The sequence below is a fragment of the Epinephelus lanceolatus genome, chromosome 19 (assembly GCF_041903045.1).
Source record: "Epinephelus lanceolatus isolate andai-2023 chromosome 19, ASM4190304v1, whole genome shotgun sequence".
Classification (NCBI taxonomy): domain Eukaryota; kingdom Metazoa; phylum Chordata; class Actinopteri; order Perciformes; family Serranidae; genus Epinephelus; species Epinephelus lanceolatus.
The window spans coordinates 19,212,264-19,234,826 of record NC_135752.1 but is presented as its reverse complement, the minus strand read 5'-3'; the positions used below and the strand labels follow the sequence as shown (position 1 = coordinate 19,234,826).

Sequence of the window (22,563 nt, the reverse complement as noted above, 5' to 3'; positions counted from 1 at the left end):
TTCTGATAAGTAATGTGGATATAATGACTAAGTGGTTAAAGTTGATGGTTCCCATCTTCTACTGTAATGCAGCCGATATGAAAAAAATCTGAGGCGATATCTAGTCTCAAGATATTGATATAATATTGATCCACTGGGCAGCCCTAGTATTAATTTTTGAGCTGCATTTTTGCTCAGCGAATTCTGGTTCCAAATAAGTAATTTGGCGTAAAAGTAATGCCTGTGTCATATTGATAATTAGGATTTGAAATATGATGTAACATATAGATTCATGTCAACATCTAAATGCTATAACACTAGTATAGTTTCAGTCGTAGTGCAGTTGCTGCCTCAGAATTTGGGAATACAACCTGCTCTCTCTGCAGAAATATTTAAAGAACTGAATCGGGAAAAGCAGGAGGGGGGGTATATGAGAGGAAAAGGGCCAAAATCCATCCCGTGGGTGGATGTACGTCAGCTAACTGTTAACATACACGGCCCGGATTATAAAACGCGAGCGAGCGATTCTCCTATGAGCTCACTGCCAAACAATGTGCTTCATGTTTCTCCATCTGCAACCTTTTTTCCTCTTTCCCTCTCCATTTTTTATAGCCCCTCTCCTCTTCCCTTCATCCTCTCATCTCCACAACACTTTGTGACTGCGGTAAGTTAATGGGCCTTTCTCAGAGTTTGAGGAAGCCTGCATTTCTTCTTAATTGGTATTTGGGGTGGTGCATGAGAGGAACACAAATGTTTGCCATACCAGCACTGCAGCGATGATGCAGGGCCTGGTGCCATGTGACTGGATGTTCAGGGTATTGAGGTCATTACATGCAAAGCGACCGAGACTTTCGCCATGTTAAAGAATATCTGTAGCTGCTAACGAGAGCATCTCTGCCTATCTAAAACAAGTATACAATAACTTTAGGTATCAAGACTTAAAGATGTGGGTGTGTAGTGTTGTTTGGATTCCTCCCAGTTCAAAATCTTGACTTCTAACCATTGGTCGGGGAAACAGTCTGACAACTTCATGAGGGCGCCTTTTCTGAACTCCTGCGCCTTTTCACAATTAAAGGACTCTTCTGACTGTCAGATGTGACCTATGAAGCAAGCATAATGAGGCATATTAAATGAACCCTTGGTGATACACGCCCAGCCATTAGCAAACTTGCTCATAAACGTAGTTAATAATAGGCTACATCTCCTCTGACAGAGATCACCTTATCTTTATTCTTTTTAAGGCTTTATTTTTAGTGGGGGGGTTTTTTTCCATTTATTAGACAAGACACTTACATAAGCTATTATCACAAGGTGTACATGTACAGAAATACAAAGAACAGTGGAAGGAAAAGAAAGAGAAGCACACAAAACAAAACAGAAAGCAAACTAACAAAAAAAAAGCGTCATAGTGTATTTAAGCACAGATAGGACCATTTATAGGTAGACAGTTTGCATAGTTTATTCATGACTCCCAGATTTTATTAAATCTCTTAATGGAGGGTGCATCTGATTTTTTTCCAGGTTCGTGTTCTGCATCACATCTTTGATCCATTGGCTGTGTGATGGAGGGGTTACATCCTGCCATATAAATAGAACTGAGCATGTAGCTAATAGGAAAAGGCACTGACCTTCTGTAATTGAGCAGGCAGACTGGAATCATCTCGAACTGAGGATATACAAAAACAGTAATTATCTGGGGATTTTTATTCTCCTCTCCTCGTATTTCTCATTGTCTTATATGTTGCACATGTATCAGTTTTGTCTTCAGACACGTTTGTTTATTGTTCTTTTTCCTCCCCTTGTATTACTCACCAAGTTGACCAGTGAAACTATCCCCCAGCAGTATTTGCAAACTGGGCTTTCTGGTTAACATAAAATGTCTGTTAGTCAGCTACAGACATAGATTAAGACTCAGATGTCACTGCTCTCATGTTATAAGATGGAAACAAAAGCTGTTAAAGCCATTGTGCATTGTATATTTTCCTGTAATGGCATATTTTTAGTCAGGGCTTCTGCTCCCTTATTGGAAATTCCAGTGACCAGGTCAGCCTGTTAACTGGTTTGGCACTCATGCTACGTGCTATGGTGTCATCAGGCCGGCTTCCCACCAGTATGTAATCACCCACTTGACTGGGTTTCTTATCTCTAGAATGATGTTTGTCGTTTCAGTGGAAAAATATTTGCTAGATATAGTCAGTGGATTACAGCTGCTCTTTTGTGGTTTCAGTCTGTAGCATAATGACTACACAGTCCTTTTAGCCCAGATAACATGAGTGGACAAAATAACAGAAATGCACAACAATATCCTGCTCAAAAGTAGATTGCGGCTATGAATTATTAAAGAGTTTGATAATATATCCGACAAAAACATAAGTGAACAAAAACACTGTGTTGCTTGGCTACTTTTGAATTGCAGTCAATTGAATGGGTGGTAATGATGGTCCCCATCCTCTGCAAATGGCGTACGACAGTGTAGTACTGTGTACGGTGTCAATCAGGCCATCGGTGAGTGTATGTCCCTAGTTTTTGTGGTGTGCCCTCATTGGCCCTTGTTGGCCCTTGTCAGTCCTTTTTCTGGCCAGTTCCGTATGTTGAGTCGGCATAGGCCTCAATGCACGAGAAAAAAAATGGAAATGAGGAAAGTAAACAAACGCCTTAATTCAAGAGGGAGTGAGATTGAAACAAATTTGTGGTGTTGTTAATGTGCTAACAGCCTAAGTAGCACCTTTAATCCACCCTGTTGGTCTTCCAGCTTCCCTTTTTTATTGACGAATACAGACTATCGCCACCTTCTGGTATGGAGAGTTATTTCCTCTCATGCAGGCACATAATATGCATGCAAGCTGGATGTTGGCTCTAGTCTTTGAGGTGTGGTCAGTGCAACTTTTTGGCCGAGAGACGGGCAACGTGAGGCAATGAAACAGTTGGCTTTCGTCGCCGCTAGTTCTTTGATGACAGTTTGGTGTGTCTAGGCCTTTAGAGGAAAATAGGTGCATCTGTATTCAGCTAAGAAGTGTGCATTGTTGAGTTAAGTCAGACTTTTTTTGACAGATGCCATCAACATTCTCAGATGCATTTCAAGGCACAGCTGTAGAGACATTTTCTGTCTTTTCAATGGATTTACTTGCAATCGATTTAGTTCATAAGTATGACTTAACCTCTGAGTCAGTTGTGCATCACAACACTTTGAGACAGCAGAGAAAAGACAGAAAAGAGATTTCAAAAAAAGTTGTGTCGCAAGACAGCTTGGCTTCTGCCAAGGATTATTTGTTCCTTCCAGATATGGCCAAGCCACGACTGCTCTCTGAAATCACATGGTCAGACATGTTTTTGTAAAGATCAAAAGATAAAGGTTCTCATTTTAATAAATTCAAATATGGTGCTGCTTACTTTATTTCCATTTGAAATAGCCTATGGCAAATAAGCCTGTTTGAGTTGTGTTTGATGTCCAGAGTAGACTGCTGAAGGTTATACTGTTCTGTCTGTTCTTGACTGAGAGCTTTAGCTTTGTCTTAAACAACGCAGCCCTGTTTCCAGAACTGAGTCTTCAACCTGTAAACATTTTAGAATGATGAGAGGGAAAAAGCATGGTCAAAAAGAAGAGAGAGCGGCAGTGGGACAGTCAGAGGGGGGAGGGTTGGTTAAAAAGTTGGAGGAGGAGCTTTTTGTAATCATCTCATGACTTCAACAGAAGGGAAGAGGAGCTATTCAAGGTCTGAACTCAACCTAAACTTCAAAGTTTTGAAATCAGGCAGCTTTTGTCCCATCCGTTCTCATGAATTTAGGGTGCTGATGTGCTGTTGTTTGTATTCTTGGTGAGTCCTGTGTGTGTATGTGTGTGTGGCGGTCTCTCCCTCTCATTGTGTGTTTGCTGCTGGAGGTGGGAGGGCTCAGCTGATGTCATTGAGTGCAGCAGGCTGAGCCTGAAAGAGGCCCTTTGTTGGCAGCTGTAGCACGAGTAGTCCCTGTGCCTCAGACACACACACTCACACAGGGGACAGGACAGAGGAATGGCACCACTCAGACTGCCCTACTGCCCACTCATCTGACACATCTACAGGTCTAGCAAGCTTTTGGACCAAATCTGCGCTTTTGGATAGTTGTTGTATCTCACAAAAAGTGGAGCTAACCAAAAGCAAAAAAGCAAAAGAGGGAAAAAAACATGGAGACGCTCAGAAGAGAAAGTTGATAGACTTTGCCGGACAGCAGACTCTGCCTTTCTGTTTCGGAAAGGAGTGAGGGGAAAGAGGATTTACACCAGCGAAAACGACCAAGGAAAAGAAAACCAGTATATTTTATCACCTATTTTGGCTTCTCCTTTTGTCAGTTTTTTTCCTGTGTTTGAACTTTTCTCCTGTTGGACACATGTAGAGGGGAAACGTTCAAGAGACGCCTGATTTAAACAAGCAACAACATTTTCAAGCGGGAAGGGAAAGAAAGCAAATGAAAATGTTGGAGATATGCCTGAAATTGGTGGGGTGTAAATCTAAGAAAGGCCTCTCGTCCTCCTCCAGCTGTTACTTGGAAGGTAAGAACACTTTTTGTCATGGCTGTAGTGTTGTCTTTTAACTTAGGCTGTGAAGTTTTTAAGTTTACTTTGGAAAATTAAAGTAGAGACTGAAGGTAGGGGCTTAAGAGACACAGGGAAAAGGATAAAAGATGAAGTATCACAGTGTAAAGGCTCAACAATGATTTCTGCACTGTGGAAACAGAGGAATGGGGAGGGGAGAGCAGAGAGTAAGCACAGGGGAGGGTGAGGGAGGCCAGACACACTGGCTAGCTGAAGAGGAAAGAAGTGGAAAAAGAGACGGAGAAGAGAATACAAGGAAATCTGACTCCTGGTCCTGTCCCGCTTAACTTTGTTTATGAGGAGAGGGGATCTAATCTCAGTCTGCTCTCCCCTTTTCAGTTCTCTGCTATGTACCAGGACTTGGATCTTGTTCACTGCTTCTGTAATAATTTTAAAAGATAATAGATCTATATATCTGACTCACTCTTTGTAGTGTGCAGCCGAGCGATTACTTCTTTTCCATTACTTCTAATCACACAGTTCTGGTCACACTTAAAGTGGGTAATTGATTTGCCCATGATGTATGCAGGCGACATAAGGGGAGTTTGAAGAAATCCAGGGCACATCGAGTCTGTACACGATCAACACAGTAATTGATTGGCAATGGAAGACTCAGTGAAGTCTTGTGTGTGCCAAAGATTGCGCAACCAAATGATTTAATAGAGTTAATAGTCATGGTACGCTCCCCACTGAAGTGGATGACAGTGATAAAGAGTCTCTAATTTCCAGACCATATGGTACAAGGCACAGCAAACCTCACGCTGAGATGTTCCACCCCAAATTAAACTTTTTTGACCTGAACTGTTTCATTAGAGGTGGAGGCCTCATTTGTATTTTTCTCCTAAGTAGTAAGCAATTTGACATCATTAGAATGAAGATAGTTCATGAGCTTAATGGCAGGAAAGTGCAATTTTAATATTTTATGACACCTTGTAGTTATTCTGAATGATGAAAATGGTGGTTCTGACGTATTTAGTTTCTTTATTATCTCCTGTTTTTTCCACCTGGCTCTGGTCTCAACATCCTCTCATTAACATGAAATCTCCTGCAGAGGATACAGGCATATCAGATGTATGATCTGAATCTGTTCCCCTTGCTCTCTCCACAACCTCCCACTCAGGAGATGACAGGTGATGCAAAAGAAATATGTAAGCTAGAGATTTTTCCTCTCTCATTCCTTTAGAAGTATGTGGGTTAAAACTTGGGTCAACTTCATGGAAAAGAGGACCACATACATTCATGGTTTTGGACAGAGATATTCCAATACCGATACCAGTATTGGAAATATCTCCGATAGTGCCTAAAATGCTGGATCGGATATCAGCGAGTGAGTGAGCCTATGCACTGATCTGATACCACGTAATTGATTAATAGATTTGATTTAAACCCCCAAGGTTGTCATTTTTGTAAATACCATGAAGGTGCTCTATTTACTATATCTTGGAGAGCTCCAGTGCGATCCTATCCCTCTCAGGAGCTTCGTAATCCAGCATGGAACAGTAGTGTTTTCTTTTCTAGAGACATTAAACATTATAAATCCAACGGTGTATGTTTTCAGTGATTATTTATCCATCTATCCTTATTGAAAGAAATTATTGTTGTCGTTAGCCATTGGGTGAAGCCTACTAAGTGGAAGATATATCCCATGATGCATTGGGACAAGTTTGTTGACAAATCAGGCTGATCCCATAGAACATGTGCAATGGAATAACATGACTTTCAATCCATCTAAATATGAGTAGATCGGTGCAGAAGGTAAAATATATCATTTTATTTTGCTTTGTGACATGGCAAATGGGCCAGTAGCATACAGCTATTAATTTTTTGTTATGTTTTTTTTTTTTTTTGTACACAATGGCATTGGATTGGTACTCGTATTGGCCAATATGGGAGCTTAAGTATGGGTATCTGTATCGGGAAGGAAAACATGGTATTAAAACGTCTTTAGATTTGTACTCAGACTGCTGCTGGTTTCTTTCATTTGCTAGTTAGTTTAATTTTCATCCAAAGCATAAGGCAGCTTATTTGAGATGCTAGAGGGCTTCGTGGTCACCGGCACCAAGTAGAACCAGACATAATGTTTTTATTTCATTTTAAGTGGTCTGTTTTTCTTTTTTCAATAAATTTCTGTCTTGCATCAGTATGTGAGTTTGGGCGCATTCCTCTTGCTCATAGCAGTGTAGTCATAGCTCTGAATGCTTTACAAGTTCCACACATATTTAATCATTTTGAGTGTCATCTCAGTGATGCAGCCAGGACATGCTGCAATTCCTCCCACTGCATGACTCTGATAACGGGCCTTTTTTTTCTGTTTGTTTCTCACTCGCGTCCTGAGTTTCCTTTTTCATATGTCTTCTATTTTCTCCTCTCTTTGAGCTTGTGTTGTCACGGTCCATGTGTCAGTATGCTGTCGCCCTTTCACAAAGAGCTGTGGTATTTGTGGCCCGTAAAGTGGACATGTGTGGCACGGGTTGCTTAAAATGCGCTGCCCACACACTTTATGACCAGGCCAAACTCTGGACTTATGGTATGTCTTGTTGGCACTCAGGTCTGCTCTTGCCTAGTGGAACTCTTTTTCTATCCTGCTTGATCTCTGGCCTAACCCTAAGCCCAAATTTGATAAAACACAGCCGTCTTTCTCACTTCAATCATAGTGTTTGTGCTTTTTATCTACAATAATCACTGGGAACATGACATTCTTGTTTGTTTACCCAAAAGATAAAGTAAAAGACAAATCTTTGGCTGCTGGTTTTTGATATATACTGAAAAATATAGATTTGGGAACATCCTAATCACTTGTATGATGCAATCCAACACAGTAGAAATGCAAATACTTTGTTAAAATTGTGTCAGAGAACCAGTATACTGATTGACTTGTGCTTATAGATGGATTCCTCTTTTGAAAACAGGCAGACCTGTTGCATTTTGGAGTAACAATCAAGGGTGCTTCCCCCAGCTGGCAAGGATGCAAATATCTTCGTGCCTCATGCAAAAATAAAGCTAGACCAAACCAAAAAACAAACCAAACGGTCCCTCAAGAAAGCATTACGTTTTTGGTTCTTTTTCATTACTGTACAGTGATGACTGGTATCAATGACTAGCCAGCAATAACTTAGTTTACTGGCATTTGAAAAATGTTTGACAAGTTCATCTTATTTTGCTAATTTAGCCGGTCTTCACCAAAATACTTGTGTTTGATTCTTTTGTAGTCTTAAAACCGCAGTTCAGATTTTTTTGACATGAGACAGTAACATCCATGCATTGATAATACTAGCATGGAACTCATATATATTTGGTTCATGTTTATATGAGAGTATGAGCCAGGCAGCATGCTCCAGATGAAATTGAATCTGACATGCTCTCACAGGAAAAATAGCAGATTTGTGATTAGGCCTAAAAGAAGCACCACATTTGGCTTTGATTGTCTCACTGTGTTGAGACTGGTGAGCCTAACTTGGCAGGAAAGGTTGTGTGAAAGTCTTCCGTCTGCCTCCTGATACACTGATGTCTTCAACTTGTCAACAATGTCGTGACTGACTGTGCAGCATATGGTGTGTTTTACTTTCTTAGGGTTATACTACATTTGGTCTTGCGTGCTACAAAGCCTTTGTTTATCTCTTTCTTTGAGGACCCGCAAGGGATATCTTCTCTATATGTGACTGTAAAGCTCCTTCATCACACAAACACACTTGGGGTTGTACACCAGCGCCCAGAAGCAGAATCTTCTCCAGGACTTCATGTTCATATTGTTGTTTTGATAAGGAGTAGAATGAACAAGTTGTACTCAACTAGATGTATCAAATTTAATATCAATTCCAAGTCACCCAAAGTCTGTCTTCAACCCTGTCACCAAAAACATTTAATTGGCAAAGAATGATTTTAATAGACTTAATGTGCAGGTCTGTGGCAAGCAAATCATTTTTAGTTGATGATTTTATTATGAAACACATTCTTGATTTTATGTTGTAGTTTGGCTAAACCAAGATAACAAACCCTCCCAACTTCTCCTAACTTTTGTGAGCAAAGCTGGAGTGCATAAGAAAGGAGGTGCTTCATGCTTGTTTTGAAAATGCTGCTTTTCAATTGAATTCCCTTTGTTGAGCTGCATTTTTAAACCTCTTCAGGCTGCCTAAGAAGAGATGAACTTTTTATGCCTCAGCGCCAGGGATAGCCATTGTCGGAGACATTATGTTTCCTGGTTGTCTGTGCATCTGTCCTGTTCTGGTGAACGCGATATCTCGGGAAAGCCTTTAGGGAATTTCTTCAGATTTGGCACAAACTTCCACTTTGACTAAAGAATGAACCAATTCTAGTTTGCTAACTTTGCTGAACAGCTGTCTATCTTCTGTTATATATTATGATTTTAAGTTTGATGTTGATAACTTCTAGGACAGCAGCACTAAATAAATGTATTGTGTTCTGGATAACTATGAACTCTCTCAGCATGTGACGGAGCTCACACACAGTACAGGGAAGGCTCTGGACTCAATCATTCAGGAGCATCAAGACCAAGAGTGTGGATAACATCACTCCAGTTCTCAGATCTTTACACTGGCATCTTTTTTGTTTGAATTGATTTGCTGCTTTATAAAGCACTGAATGGTTGAGGGCCAAAATACATTTCTGATCTGCGGCTATGTTACGCGACACTATGAACCATCCAGACCGTTCAAATCATCTAAGACATCTTTCTTACTGTCCTGAGTATATCCATAGTTGCTTGCTACTCCATTTTGACACCCATTTGCTGCATGCTCAATCAGCTCTCTGCTGAGTTTCCACCAAATCCAGCTGTGCCTCGATCACTTCATGCACATTCTCCTTTTCTCCAACAATCATTATGTTGTGAATAAATCACAGTTGTGGTACACTATACAGGTTCTGGATGCTTTTGGTTGTTTTCATACCTTGGTCTCCTTCAGACCAGACAGATCTGACCACTCCTTCTGCAAGCATGTCTGCAAAAGACACATCAGGTGATCTCACTCCTGATTTAGTTATGTATTTTTGCAGAAACAGACTAGATCTGTGGAATTTTTCTCAGCTAACATCCACTTATGCAATAAATGTGGTGAGCAAGTCGTAATTTGCTGCATTATGCAGCTGGGGGACTTGGTTTAGCTCCAGTTCTTTCCACCATATGATGAAGAGCTTGTATCTCCAAACTGTCACATTTTCAGGAAAAACAGCCTCGACAGTGACCTGCATCTAAGACACGATCAGGTGAATTCAATAGCTTTTTGATGAGTTTTTAAGATTAAAGGGTAGAGGGAACAAAATGATAAATAACAACTTAAAGATATATGATTTTCAGTTGACAGAGATGACGTAATGGATAACTGTTCCATCGTTGTGTGTGTGTGTGTGTGTGTGTGTGTGTGTGTGTGTGTGTGTGTGTGTATGCAAGTTCGAAATGCTTCAGGTTGGCCACAATTTTCCTGCCTGCGGTACAAGAGCTATGATATCATGCTTTATTTAAAAACTGTCATTGACAGCTGGTTTTGTGTTTTATCAGGCGGTGACCAGCATTTCAGACATGCTGGCAAACTTGTAGTGGTATTTTCTCATGACAACTACAGTTTGTCCCCTGGAGCTAAACTTCGCCCTCAGACCATTGTTCTATTCATAGGTCCAGTCTATTTGTTCGAGTTTAAGAAAGTATATTAGTTTGATATTTATATCAGGGTGTGTGAGAAGTGATGTCATGATTTCCAGCTGCAAATATGTTTAATTTCATTTGTCATTTTTGCAGGAAGAAAAATAATAGCTTTTGGATTGTGTTTCATTACCTTAAGTGTTTAATTTTACAGTTGTAGAAGGGCGTAATTGCTGGATTACCAAATAAACATATTTAGAAGTCAGTTACCAAATCCCTAGACTCTGGAAAAACAAAGCGAAGAAAATAATGTAGAGGCCCAAAGCTATTTTACAGTTCAATTTTTAATGCTTTTCTCTGCTTGGCCAGTTTTACTTAAGTTTGTCACACGTCAATAGTTAGACACTGTTTTTTCCAGTCACGCTGTGATTGTGGAGAATTGGAAGTGTAAGTTTAGATTCAGTCTGTTTTCATCAGTTTTTGAGGGTTTGGTTCGTTCATACTATTGCTATTTTTTTACGAATCGATTTAAAATATTTCCCCCTCACATCTTCCTTAGTCTGAAATCCATACTGGAAGGTGAAAACAGGGTGCAGCTGTAGCCTGTTGTCTCTGTTGGAAGGATGTGGGTGTTTGTGAGCTGGGGGGGGGGGGAGGGGGGGGGGTGAGAAATGTAAGATGCCTCTGAAACATGTGTGACAACAGCTGAGCAGACCGAACAATCAAGCTCACGTTTAGGCCAAACTGCAGTTAAAAGTTCTCTCCTAACGTCGCTCTTCTGTTTCTTTCTCTTCCCTCTTAAACACCATTTTCTTCTTTTCCCCTCATTCTTTCCATTTTCCACATTTTGTAATTTAGCCATCAGTTTTACTGCTCTAAAATTGCTATAATTCCCGCTGTGTCTGTAATTAACATAACTGTAAGTTGAAGCGCTGTGAACCCAGGCTCATTACCTGTGAGTGCAAGCACATCCATTTTACAGTCACAGTGAAGATTCATGCTGGGACACATTCTCACGGTCTGATGTGCGGTAGTTGTCTCGGTATTCAAGAAAATGAAAACAAAGCAGGGATAATCCAGGAAATGAAAAGTTCTAAAAACAACGGGGACACAGTGGGTCACATGATCAGGTTTATTACTCTAATTCCACGTTGGGACCGCAACTGATGACCTGCTTGTTGGAGCGAGGCCTAGTCAAAGGGGATGCAGAAGAATTTAAATGACACATGGAGAAGCAATAGTTGACACTGTTGCTGAATCATGGGAAAACTGCTTCACAGTCTCGCTGCATACCGAACACACGCCTACAGATCTCTCTCAGGCCTCTCTCAGCGATGCATTGTTTGATGTTTTCCCTCATATTTTAGCATGTGTTCTCCTTTCTTTTTTTTCCCAGAAGCTCTCCAGAGACCAGACTTTGAGAGTCAGGGTCTGACAGAAGCCGCCCGCTGGAACTCCAAAGAGAACCTGTTGGCCGGACCCAGCGAGAATGACCCCAACCTGTTTGTCGCACTATATGACTTCGTGGCCAGTGGTGACAACACACTCAGCATTACTAAGGGTAAGTAAAAGAGAAGCATAAGGCCATTTATTCTCATAATTTTAAATAGAGTAGTTTGTGTTCAGATAGGAATGATTCAGACCATTTTGATACAGGGGTTACAGGTATGGTTGAGTCAATATGACAGAAATACCAATGAATTTTGAATGATGGAGGTGAAATGCAAAGTGACTGGATATGAGTTAGGTCATGAATCTAACTGGGGATCTGCTTATTTACTTCCCGTCTCCTTCCCTCTCTGTCTTCATCCCCGTCTGACTCTCACTTCCTGAGGATGGTCTCATGCGTGTTTTTTTTTCCTGTGAATTGACTGTAAAACAATACCACCGACGGATCATACAGACAAGCGGAGGAAGGAAGGAGAGAACATATGCACCGGAAAAAACAGGAAAATGTTCTGTAACAACAATACTTTCCACTTGATTCAAATACAAGCTGTTGCATATGATTTTTATTTCACTTTTGGTCTATATTGTCAGATAAAGGACTAATTTGAAGTTTGGTCATCAGAATCTGGCAATTTGTAGGATTTAATGTGTAATTAAAAGTTTGGGGTTTTTTTGTTTAATCCAATTGATACTAAAGAAGTGAGTGCATTTCTTCACTCTAGGTCACCAAATGACTGGTGGAAAAGAAAAATCCCCTGCTAGGGTTTCTGATGTGAGGAAACATGACATCAGATACAGTGAATTCCAGCATGTCTGACTTAAAACATGCTGAGTTCAGTTCTAGTTTAGTGTTGTCATTGTAGTCTCTTGTTCATGCAAAGAATATGGCAGAAAATGAAAATGCTCCTTCCAGGATAACAGGAATGAGCTGTAACCAATAACGATAACATTAAAGTATGGCTATGCAGCCAACAAGGTACTTCCTGGGTAGTTTTTACATTTTTGAATCTCACACGTTGACTAGGAGAGAAGCTGCGAGTGCTGGGTTACAACCACAACGGCGAGTGGTGTGAGGCACAGACCAAGAATGGCCAGGGTTGGGTGCCGTCCAACTACATCACCCCAGTCAACAGCCTGGAGAAGCACAGCTGGTACCATGGACCTGTGTCACGCAACGCTGCAGAGTACCTGCTCAGCTCGGGCATCAACGGAAGCTTCCTGGTGCGCGAGAGTGAGAGTAGCCCCGGCCAGAGGTCCATTTCTCTGCGGTACGAGGGGAGAGTCTACCATTACAGGATTAACACTGCATCTGACGGCAAGGTAGGCATCAGGAAACATAAACACATACTGTATACACACACCAAGAATGTCGTCTGTCTACTTAATAATAAAGGTGTAATTACTGTATGTTGACAGCTGAAAAAATACCTTAAACCTGTTATGCTCATTTTCAGGTTCATACTCAAAATACATGTTTCCATGCTTTAATGTTCAGAAACACTTTAACTTCCCATACCGTCTGTGCTGGAACACCTGTATGCAAGAAGGCTCAGTTTTAGTGCCTGTCTCTTCCAGCCCCCCTGCCAAAAAATCCCAGTCTGCTCTGATTGGCCAGGGTTTCCGGGTTTTCCGCATTTCAGCATCTTTTGCGCTGTCTTTCCTGCCAGGAATGACTGTAATGGAGAATAACAGCAAGTTTTAACGTAAAAAATCACCAATAAAAGCTTCAGAACCTAACCGTACATGTTCCAGCAGGAATATAATCAGAAATCAGCGAGAAATTAACAACAAAGGCACTGACGTTAGCATGTAGCTACATGTAGCAGTGAAAGCTACATAATGTAGACATTTGCAGTAGCATTTCTGGAGCAGATGACCATCTATCTGACATCAGTTTGCAGCCAAAGTAGAAAAAATGTTGAAAGCAGAGTATTCAGAACTGTCTAAAGCCCTAGGTTTTTGTCAGGGGGATTACTTTTACATACGTTTACCTCGTTATTTGATGAAAATTTGGCATTGTAACATTATGTATATGACAGAAAATAAGAAAACACATTATGATTTCCCATTAAGGTTCATTAGGCTGTTACATATAGTATGTTATGATCTAATCTTAGGACTGTGCTTCCTCTTTAGATGTGGTTTGTAGTTGATTACTTGTTTATTACTAACAGCACATGGCAGGACCGCAGTGTTCTATATCAGCTGTTGTTCAGATGTAAGGACTTATATAAAGTAAACATAATACTCAGCTGCAGTGACCAAGGAGTATCGTATATTGAGAAATAGAAATATATAACTGCATCACACAGACTCACAAAGTAACACTAATATCTGAAAAAACAAATCAGCGCATTATTCTGTTCTCTCTCAGCGTTGGCGAGGGAACAGGTTTCCATCGTTCTGATACTTCCAATGCGAAGACGGAACTTAAGATGGAAATTTTTATTATTTTAGTGTCTCTAAAATGCTACAAAAATGTTATGAGGTTTTGCATAATATATTGCTTGAAGTCATAAATGTGAAGAGCTTAAGACTCAGGTTGGACAAAGAAGTCAGGGTACGTGGAGCACACGGTTACAGTGAGAGCTTTTAAATAAGGTGCATCCTGATGGGGTCATCATGATAGGTCCGACAATATGATAGGTCATCCAGTAATCGGAAGAGTGTTGGTGCTATCCCCTTTTCCTCCAGCCTGCATGTCAAAGTACTCTTAGGCAAGATACTGAACCCAAATTGCTCCCGATGCTGTGCCATTGGTGTGTGTGTGTGTGTGTGAATGTTAAACTGACTAGCAAGTGGCAGCTTGTATGGTCGCCTTGGCCACCAGTGTATGAACATGTGTGTGAATGGGTGAATGTGACTGGTGGTATAAGAGCACTTTGATGGGTCGGAAGACTAAACCAGACCAGAAAGGCTCCATACAAGTGCACGTCCATATACCATAAGTGTATGCCATATTTGTATGCACGGCTGAATGTCTTCCGCGGGATTCCCCCAAATTGCTATGTCAATCGAGAAGCCGCTGCCATTTTGGCTGTGTCACCCTCCTGTCTGTGATGCAGTGAGGTGAGCTAGCTCGAGGAACTCTAGCTATGACAAGAATGCCTCTAACCACCACTGTGCTGCTCATAATGGCCAGCAGACGCAAGGCCGGCCAGACACTGACGCCCATGCTAAGACATGCATTAGCACAGACAGATGCAGCCAAGTATGCACACACACACACACGAAACAAATGGGCGAACACGCACGCACACACACACACAGTTCCCCATCTCATATTGTTTTCCATCCTCCCACTGAGCTACAACTCAAGAGTCTGGTATGACTTCTCCAATAATTTGAGATTACCTCAGCACTCCCCCGAGCTGCAGCTTTGTTTCACTCTGACTCTGTGATTAACAGCGCTCCGAATAACTTAGGTTTTTACGTTAGTCAAACTGATTTTTTCCCCCCGTAATTTAGTAAATGGTCAAGGTTTAAGCCAGGAGAGCGGCCAACTGACCATTAAATCCTCTTTAGATTTTAAAGGTCTTTTCACTGCACTTTTTCCAGTTTCCCCCCGCATGCCTTCAGCTTCCTCAAAGAGCCCGTTCACCAGTAAAGAAATGCACAGTGCAGATTGTAGAGCAAATCATTTTCAGGGTTATGTAAGACTTGGACAATGGAAAAGACTGTGTCCACTGAGCCCTGACCAATATCCTTCCCTCCACTAGCTTCCTGACTAATGCCTTGTGAGCTCTGAATGGGCTGAGACCGAGACCCAGGGTTCTTTATTAAGAAAATGTTTTAGTGTCATTTTGTTAAGACTTCGTAGATTATTTCATGCTGTATTACTGGCACACTGCCAGTTATTTTTGGTCTGATATGTTTCCCTAATATCACTTATTGTTTCCAGACATGGAGTGTCAGCATTAACTTTTTAATGCATTTTTACACAAGAAGTCATCATGTAATGAAAACATTTGGTAACATTTGTTTATTTAAAATCCTAACAGCTGTGGTGCACTCTTTTCTATTTTCCATCCTTTTTTAAAAATTGTTCACTGGTTTTTAGTTTACCAAATAAGTTCATTGCAAATCACATTTTTGTGATTTCATGATGCGACGTGTCCAAAAATGATTGGATTAATTTACCTTTAAATGTTGTTCTCTGTCATCATTTCACATATATAAAAATGTTTTGTATTCTCATCTTAAAACAGTTTGCCAGTAGTTTCAATAATGCTGTTTAGAGATTGATCATCGTTCTTTTAATTGTGTTTATTCTAAAGTTGTACTCCTTTTTTCCCTCCTAGTCATTATCTTTTCATTAGTTTGTTGTATTAATATTTGTTTTATTCATTGTTAAGTCCTATAACAGTGTGTTCTGTACTGTTCTGTTTTCCATTTGTTCTATGAATGTGTATTTTGAGTCCCCCTCAAAAAGGAGATGATGCATCTAAAATGGTTTATCCTAATATAATACATTTCCATAATGACAATGACCTTAGGTCTGCAAGCTACATGTGAGGAGATAAGTACAGAAAGGGACGCCAAATTTTCTCAACTTTGTCAGCAAAACCACAAAATATACGAGTTTTAGGTGTTGTATGACATCTCTTAACCATAAAACCTAAGTGGGTTTTTGGGTTATTCCAACTAACCTGTGTGCTAATGCCATCATAAAAGATGCAATCTTGTAATTTGCTCCTTTAAGAGGACTATCCTCTCCCGAGATGCCAAATACAGCCATCAAAGGATCAGGCCCCATCACCTGCCCAAAAACATGGCACAGAGTTTGGAAAATAGATTTCCAATAGTTAGATAATTCAGGACAGAAGCAGAACTTGTGTACAAGAGTAGCAGGAAGGAGGTCACAAATAGAGTCTAAGTTTTACTTTGGAATAATGAAGATGATGTAGTAACTTTATTTACTGTATTAGCCGATGCCTAATGCATATTGATGCCGTATGTACATTTGTTTTGACCGTCCTTTAACCTGTCTAATTGCAGAATTTAAAATTTTCCTCCCAACTGAAAATAATTTATAGACATTCGGTTTAGGAAGTAGCATTATCATCACACTTAGTTGCAAGAAATTCTGTCTGTCCTAAACTGAACTGACCTCTCATGTACATCTACTCAAATGTAGAATCTCTTTCTCCTCCAGCTGTACGTCTCGTCGGAAAGCCGTTTCAACACACTGGCGGAGCTGGTGCACCACCACTCCACGGTGGCCGACGGCCTCATCACCACGCTGCACTACCCGGCGCCGAAACGCAACAAGCCCACCATCTACGGAGTTTCTCCCAACTATGACAAGTGGGAGATGGAGCGCACTGACATAACCATGAAACACAAGCTGGGAGGGGGCCAATACGGGGAAGTGTACGAGGGTGTTTGGAAGAAGTACAACCTCACTGTGGCTGTCAAGACACTAAAGGTAAGAAAGAAAGTGGGACAAGGAGAGGTCTGTGTGAGACCAGATTGGATTTATAAGCTCATACATTTGACATGATGAGGAAAGGGCTTATGTCTATATGCATTAAGTCAAGAGGAAACATTTTGATACTTAATACCACAACATATTAACATGGTCAGTTATAAATATGCAATTTGGCTGAATAATGCCACCATCTGGTGGCGTGTGGATGCAACTGCAGCCAGTCCAGGGCTTTGCTCACTTTTTTGCTCATAACTGTCCAGGAGGATACGATGGAGGTGGAAGAGTTTCTCAAGGAGGCCGCTGTGATGAAAGAAATCAAACACCCCAACCTGGTACAACTGTTAGGTATGCAAACTTTCAAAAGCATATTATATCATACTATTGTATAAGTTATGCATTTGAATAGATTTCTTTTGGCTCAGATGAACTATTAACCGGAGTCTTTTGCGGAGGTACTCATGTTTGCATGTTAAACATTTTATTGTCCAGTGCAGCAGATGTATTTTCAAGATTCCTCCTGCCTAAAAGTTAATGAAAGTAACACTCAAACTACAGTTATTATTGTTAACTAAAACTAAACTAAAAATTAAAACGAGGTGTGAAAAAACGTTTTAGTCAACTTAAATAAAAGTTTTAGCCTTAGTCAGTTTGGTCAAACGTCAGGAGGCAGTAGTGCATGTTTATTAAGACTGGAATGTCTTCTTGATTTTGAGCCATCACAAAGTGTTGTTTGTAATGTAATACATATTCTGAAACTCCTAAATCATGCCTCTAAATACTGTCCATGTTTATAATAATAATAAAAAGAAACTAAAACTAATACTGAAACTAATAAAAACTACACTTAAACGAACATTTTTGTAAAATAAAAACTAAACTGAAACCAGCAAACCCACTCTGGAAACAGTGACTAAACTGGATTAAAAACAAAAATTAAAAATGCAGTAAAAATAAACACATAACTATAACAACTAGCAACTCATTTTAAAGGGGATATTAATACATTTTTTTTCTAAACTGTTTCCTCGGCAGGAGTGTGCACACGGGAGCCACCATTCTACATTATCACAGAGTTCATGACCCATGGTAACCTGCTCGACTACCTGAGGGAGTGCAACAGAGAGGAGGTTAATGCAGTGGTGCTGCTCCACATGGCCACACAGATCTCCTCTGCCATGGAGTACCTGGAGAAAAAAAACTTTATACACAGGTAGTGTAGATCTCACTCTTACTTTTTCAAGTCTATATTTAATCAAAGAGGTTGGACAGTATTGAATCTGAGATAACTGATTTCAGTTTTCATTGTAAAAGGCGCGACAGCCTATCTACAGTGCTGTGGTCTGAGTCAGAGCTGCAAGAATACTAAAGAAAACATTATCTTTGTCCTCATTTTCTCTTTTGTCCCCATTCCTGAGCTGCTCTGTTCTCATCTGCTCTCTTAGGAGGACAGACTTGCATCACAGACAAGTCCATGTTACATAGCTCGTTTATTCTGGCACGTTTAATGAGGTCCTTCTGAAGGGATGAGATGATTTATGTCTTCGGTATTTGCCAAACTGCATTTTAATTTTTAAACCTGACAAGACTCTGCTTGTGACTCTGCTCCACACAAAACATCTGTAGAGTTGCAACATTACAGTGGATGTTGTAACAAGACATACCATTGATTTTTTCTTATTTCTTCTCAGATACGTTTATGCCTTTTTATTTTTGGAGTAGTTTATAGTCTGTTTCTGATTTTAGAAAGTCAGGATTCCCTCATGGCCTCTGTTCACCACTCATTCTCCTCTCTGTATTCTCTCCTGCAGGGACTTAGCTGCACGTAACTGTCTGGTCGGGGAGAACCACCTGGTAAAGGTTGCAGATTTCGGCCTGAGCAGGCTAATGACTGGAGACACCTACACAGCTCACGCTGGGGCCAAGTTCCCCATCAAGTGGACCGCTCCAGAGAGTCTGGCCTACAACAAGTTCTCTATTAAGTCTGATGTCTGGGGTAAGTTTGATCTCATCGCTGAAATGTGTTCCTGATGTTCCTGCTTGAATAGCTAATTTCTTTCAGGTTCTTTATTCAACAAGGGGAAACGATTTTACTAATTATAATATTTCACATAGTCCCACCATGACTTTACGTTCCAGTCATTGGACATGTTTCAGTTGTTTATTGTTGTATGAATAACACAGCTAGCTGTCCTGTGCCTATATCTGCAGCATTTGGTGTGCTGCTGTGGGAGATCGCTACCTACGGCATGTCTCCTTACCCCGGCATCGACCTGTCCCAAGTGTACGAGCTGCTGGAGAAAGACTATCGTATGGACCGACCGGAGGGCTGCCCCGAGAAGGTCTATGAGCTCATGAGGGACTGTGAGTAGCAAAACTCATCTATGCAGACCATGATTAGAAGCACTCTATTCTATTGGAAGGACTTTTAATTGTTGATTTTTATATTTTTTTGTCTTTCTGTCAGGTTGGAGGTGGAACCCCTCAGAGCGTCCATCTTTTGCTGAAACACACCAAGCCTTTGAGACCATGTTCCAGGAGTCCAGCATCTCTGATGGTCAGTACTGCTTTCTTTGATACCCACAGCACCTCGATTCGTTGCTGTTATTTTCTAATATCCACAGATATCCATGTAATGGTTCTGTCAGAGTTGGTGGTAAGACTCTTAAATCTTGACTGTCTTTATTGTTAGAGGTGGAAAAGGAGCTGGGCAAGAAAGAGAAGAAGACAACATTAGGCCCCATCCAGCAGGCTCCAGAGCTGCCCACCAAGACCAGAACTCTCCGCAAAAACATGGACAACCGGGATGGAGATAGTCCAGGTGAGACGCACTCACACACACTCCTGCGTGAGTTGCTACAACTTGTTGTAAAATAGTAAATAATTTTTCCCATCTTTCAAAGTATTTTGTAATTGTGGTTCAAAAATTGGTTATTCTTCTTTATCACTCATGTTTCTTTTTGGCCTCTTCCACAGACCCATTGGAGCCAGAGGCAGCGGTGTCATCACCCATGCTTCCCAGGAAAGAGCGCCCCCTCCTGGACAGTAACCTGAATGAGGATGACCGCTTGCTGCCCAAAGACAAGGACAAGACACGTGGCGGTGGCTTACTCAGTCTCATAAAGACAAAGAAAAAGAAAAAGTATGCACCCGCTCCGCCCAAACGCAGCTCCTCTTTCAGAGAGATGGACATCCACCCTGACAGGAGGGGCGTGACTCCAGATCCACGAGACAGTGACAGCTTCAACAACGGTGCATCTTTGGCCATCAATGACATCACACATGGCCTCGACTCTGCAAAATTCCTAGGGAACAATAATGGGGCAGGGGGCATCACCAACGGGGCTCCTACCTATCCAGGACCTTTGTTTCCCAGGAAGAAGGGAGCTCCTGCGGTGCCTGGCCCCGGAGGAAAAGCAGCTACGACACCGCCCAGTGAGGAGGAATCCATGTCTAACTCAAAGCGGTTTCTCTGGTCCTCCAGCATGCCCACTGGCTCAGATGGCACTGAATGGAAGTCTGTCACACTGCCGCGAGACCTCGGCCAACGCCACTTTGACTCAGGCACCTTCGGGGGCAAGCCAGCTCTGCCACGCAAGAGAACCAGTGAGCAAAAAGGCGAGAACGCCCCTCGAATGGGCACCCTCACTCCCCCGCCACGTCTGAATATCTCATCAGATGTTTCCTCCACCTTCTCCAAAGACAGTGATCCCAGTCCTGGTTCCAGTCCCCAGGCATTAACACCTAAGGTGGTCCGGAGACCAGGGTTGCCGGGACTGGAGAACTCCAAGACCAGCGCTCTCCACGCTGAGCTTCTCAAGCCCAATGTGTTCCCTGCTTTAGGCGCAGCTGGAGATGAGTGCAGGGCCCGCAGAAACAAACATAGTGTGGACTCTTCATCTGTCAGGGAAAGAGGAAGGTTACAGAAACCCAAGCCAGCCCCACCTCCACCACCCACAAATGCCAAAACAGGCAAGAGTTCCCGCAGCCCCACTCAAGAACTCCCCTCGACCTCATCCACCACCTCAGACATCAAAGCTAAGGGTCTCCCCTCTGTCTCAGAACCCCACCATACAACCACTGCCAGTGACCAAGCCCGCTCATCCGTCAGTGAGGGCTCCAAGAAGCTGCCCCTGGGCTCCACCTCCAAACCTCAACCGTTAAAGACCTCTGCTTCCTCTTCTTCAGTGACCAGCTCCCTCTCCAGCCAGAGCCTGGGAGGTTTCTCTTCCTCCCTCACCTGCCCCGGCGATCTGAGCTCACCCACTGCTTTCATCCCCCTAGTGAACACCCGACGCTCCCTCCGCAAGACCGCACCCCGCCAGGCTGCTGAGCGCACCCCTAACTCAGCTGTGACGCGTGAGATGGTGCTAGAAGGCACCGAGCTGCTCCGCGCGGCCATCTCCCGCAACTCTGAGCAGACGGGTAGCCACAGCGCTGTGCTGGAGGCTGGAAAGAACCTGTCGAAGTACTGCGTGAGCTACGTTGACTCCATACAGCAGATGAGGAACAAGTTTGCCTTCCGCGAGGCCATAAACAAGCTTGAGAGCAGCCTGCGTGAGCTGCAAATCTGCCCTACTGCCACAGGGGGCGCCAACGCACAGCAGGACTTCAGCAAGCTGCTGTCCTCTGTCAAAGAGATCAGTGACATTGTTCAGAGGTAGCGCCATAAAATCTCAACCTACCAAGAAATAAAACTGATATGAACTGTATCTTACACTACCCTTTTTTTCTGAGCATGCGCATGAACTGCGGTCCGTGCCGAGCTCGTGTTGGAAATGTGAGGGTAAAGCCTGCGGGAGAGCAGCAGAGTGTAGGTTTCACACTACAGTACACTCTGAAACACTTAAGCCTGTGGTTACTGTGGATGGAATCAGAGGAATCTCTCAGCAGACGTTGTCAGAGTTTGCAATATTGAAAAGCCTTAACCATGAACAGTGTCTTGTGGCCCTCCTGAGAGGCGAGGGGCCAATTCTTTATCAACATGACTTTTCATCAGTCATTTCTGAAATGATCATGTCTTATGTATTCTAGTTGTGTTCTCCCCTTTATTGATGACACTAGTAGAAAAGAGGCCTGTGATATTCCATCACTGTTGATTTTTCATCAATGACAATGAGCAAAAACAAAACACTTAACCTCATCTTGTTCCAGGATGCCTTTTAACACTTAAAACGACTGATGTCATAGTTTCCATTTTCACCTGTAAGATTTAGGGAGCGTCTGGAATCACAACAACAATCTCCAACAAATCCCATTGCTTTGTAACATTTCGTCAGTGATCGGTTGTGTGCTGAGTGATGACAACGTGTCAGTGTTTGTTCTGTATGAATGCTTTTTTTTTTTTTTTTTTTTTTTTGCAGTATTTGCAACCATGTGCCATAAAATAATAATGGGAGCAAACAAATGAGGCAGAATGAGCTTCTGGCCTTCATCTCTATGCTTCACTGCACACTTTGGTAACAAATAGTGCCTTTAACACTATTGGCAGAGCTGTTTAAGACTTGCCACTTTAAAAGTGCAGAGATGTGGCCAAGTGGT

The 22,563-nt window shown here is 41.9% G+C and overlaps 1 protein-coding gene across 2 annotated transcripts in view; it reads left to right on the top strand.

The window, feature by feature from the left end:
• Window positions 1-21,825, top strand: part of abl1 (c-abl oncogene 1, non-receptor tyrosine kinase) — a 37,057-nt gene extending 15,232 nt beyond the window's left edge. The window contains exons 1-11 of one of the 2 annotated variants that reach the window (XM_033647179.2): window positions 3,954-4,507; window positions 11,542-11,706; window positions 12,619-12,914; window positions 16,750-17,022; window positions 17,286-17,370; window positions 18,058-18,235; window positions 18,834-19,018; window positions 19,234-19,386; window positions 19,490-19,579; window positions 19,715-19,843; window positions 19,999-21,825. In XM_033647179.2, coding sequence (XP_033503070.1) covers window positions 4,423-4,507; window positions 11,542-11,706; window positions 12,619-12,914; window positions 16,750-17,022; window positions 17,286-17,370; window positions 18,058-18,235; window positions 18,834-19,018; window positions 19,234-19,386; window positions 19,490-19,579; window positions 19,715-19,843; window positions 19,999-21,686 — 3,327 coding nt within the window. In that variant the 5' untranslated portion in view covers window positions 3,954-4,422 and the 3' untranslated portion in view covers window positions 21,687-21,825. Of the gene's footprint in view, window positions 1-3,953; window positions 4,508-11,541; window positions 11,707-12,618; window positions 12,915-16,749; window positions 17,023-17,285; window positions 17,371-18,057; window positions 18,236-18,833; window positions 19,019-19,233; window positions 19,387-19,489; window positions 19,580-19,714; window positions 19,844-19,998 lie in introns of those variants that run through there. The other variant, XM_033647177.2, reaches the window with a different exon arrangement.
• Window positions 21,826-22,563: the final 738 nt, after the last annotated feature.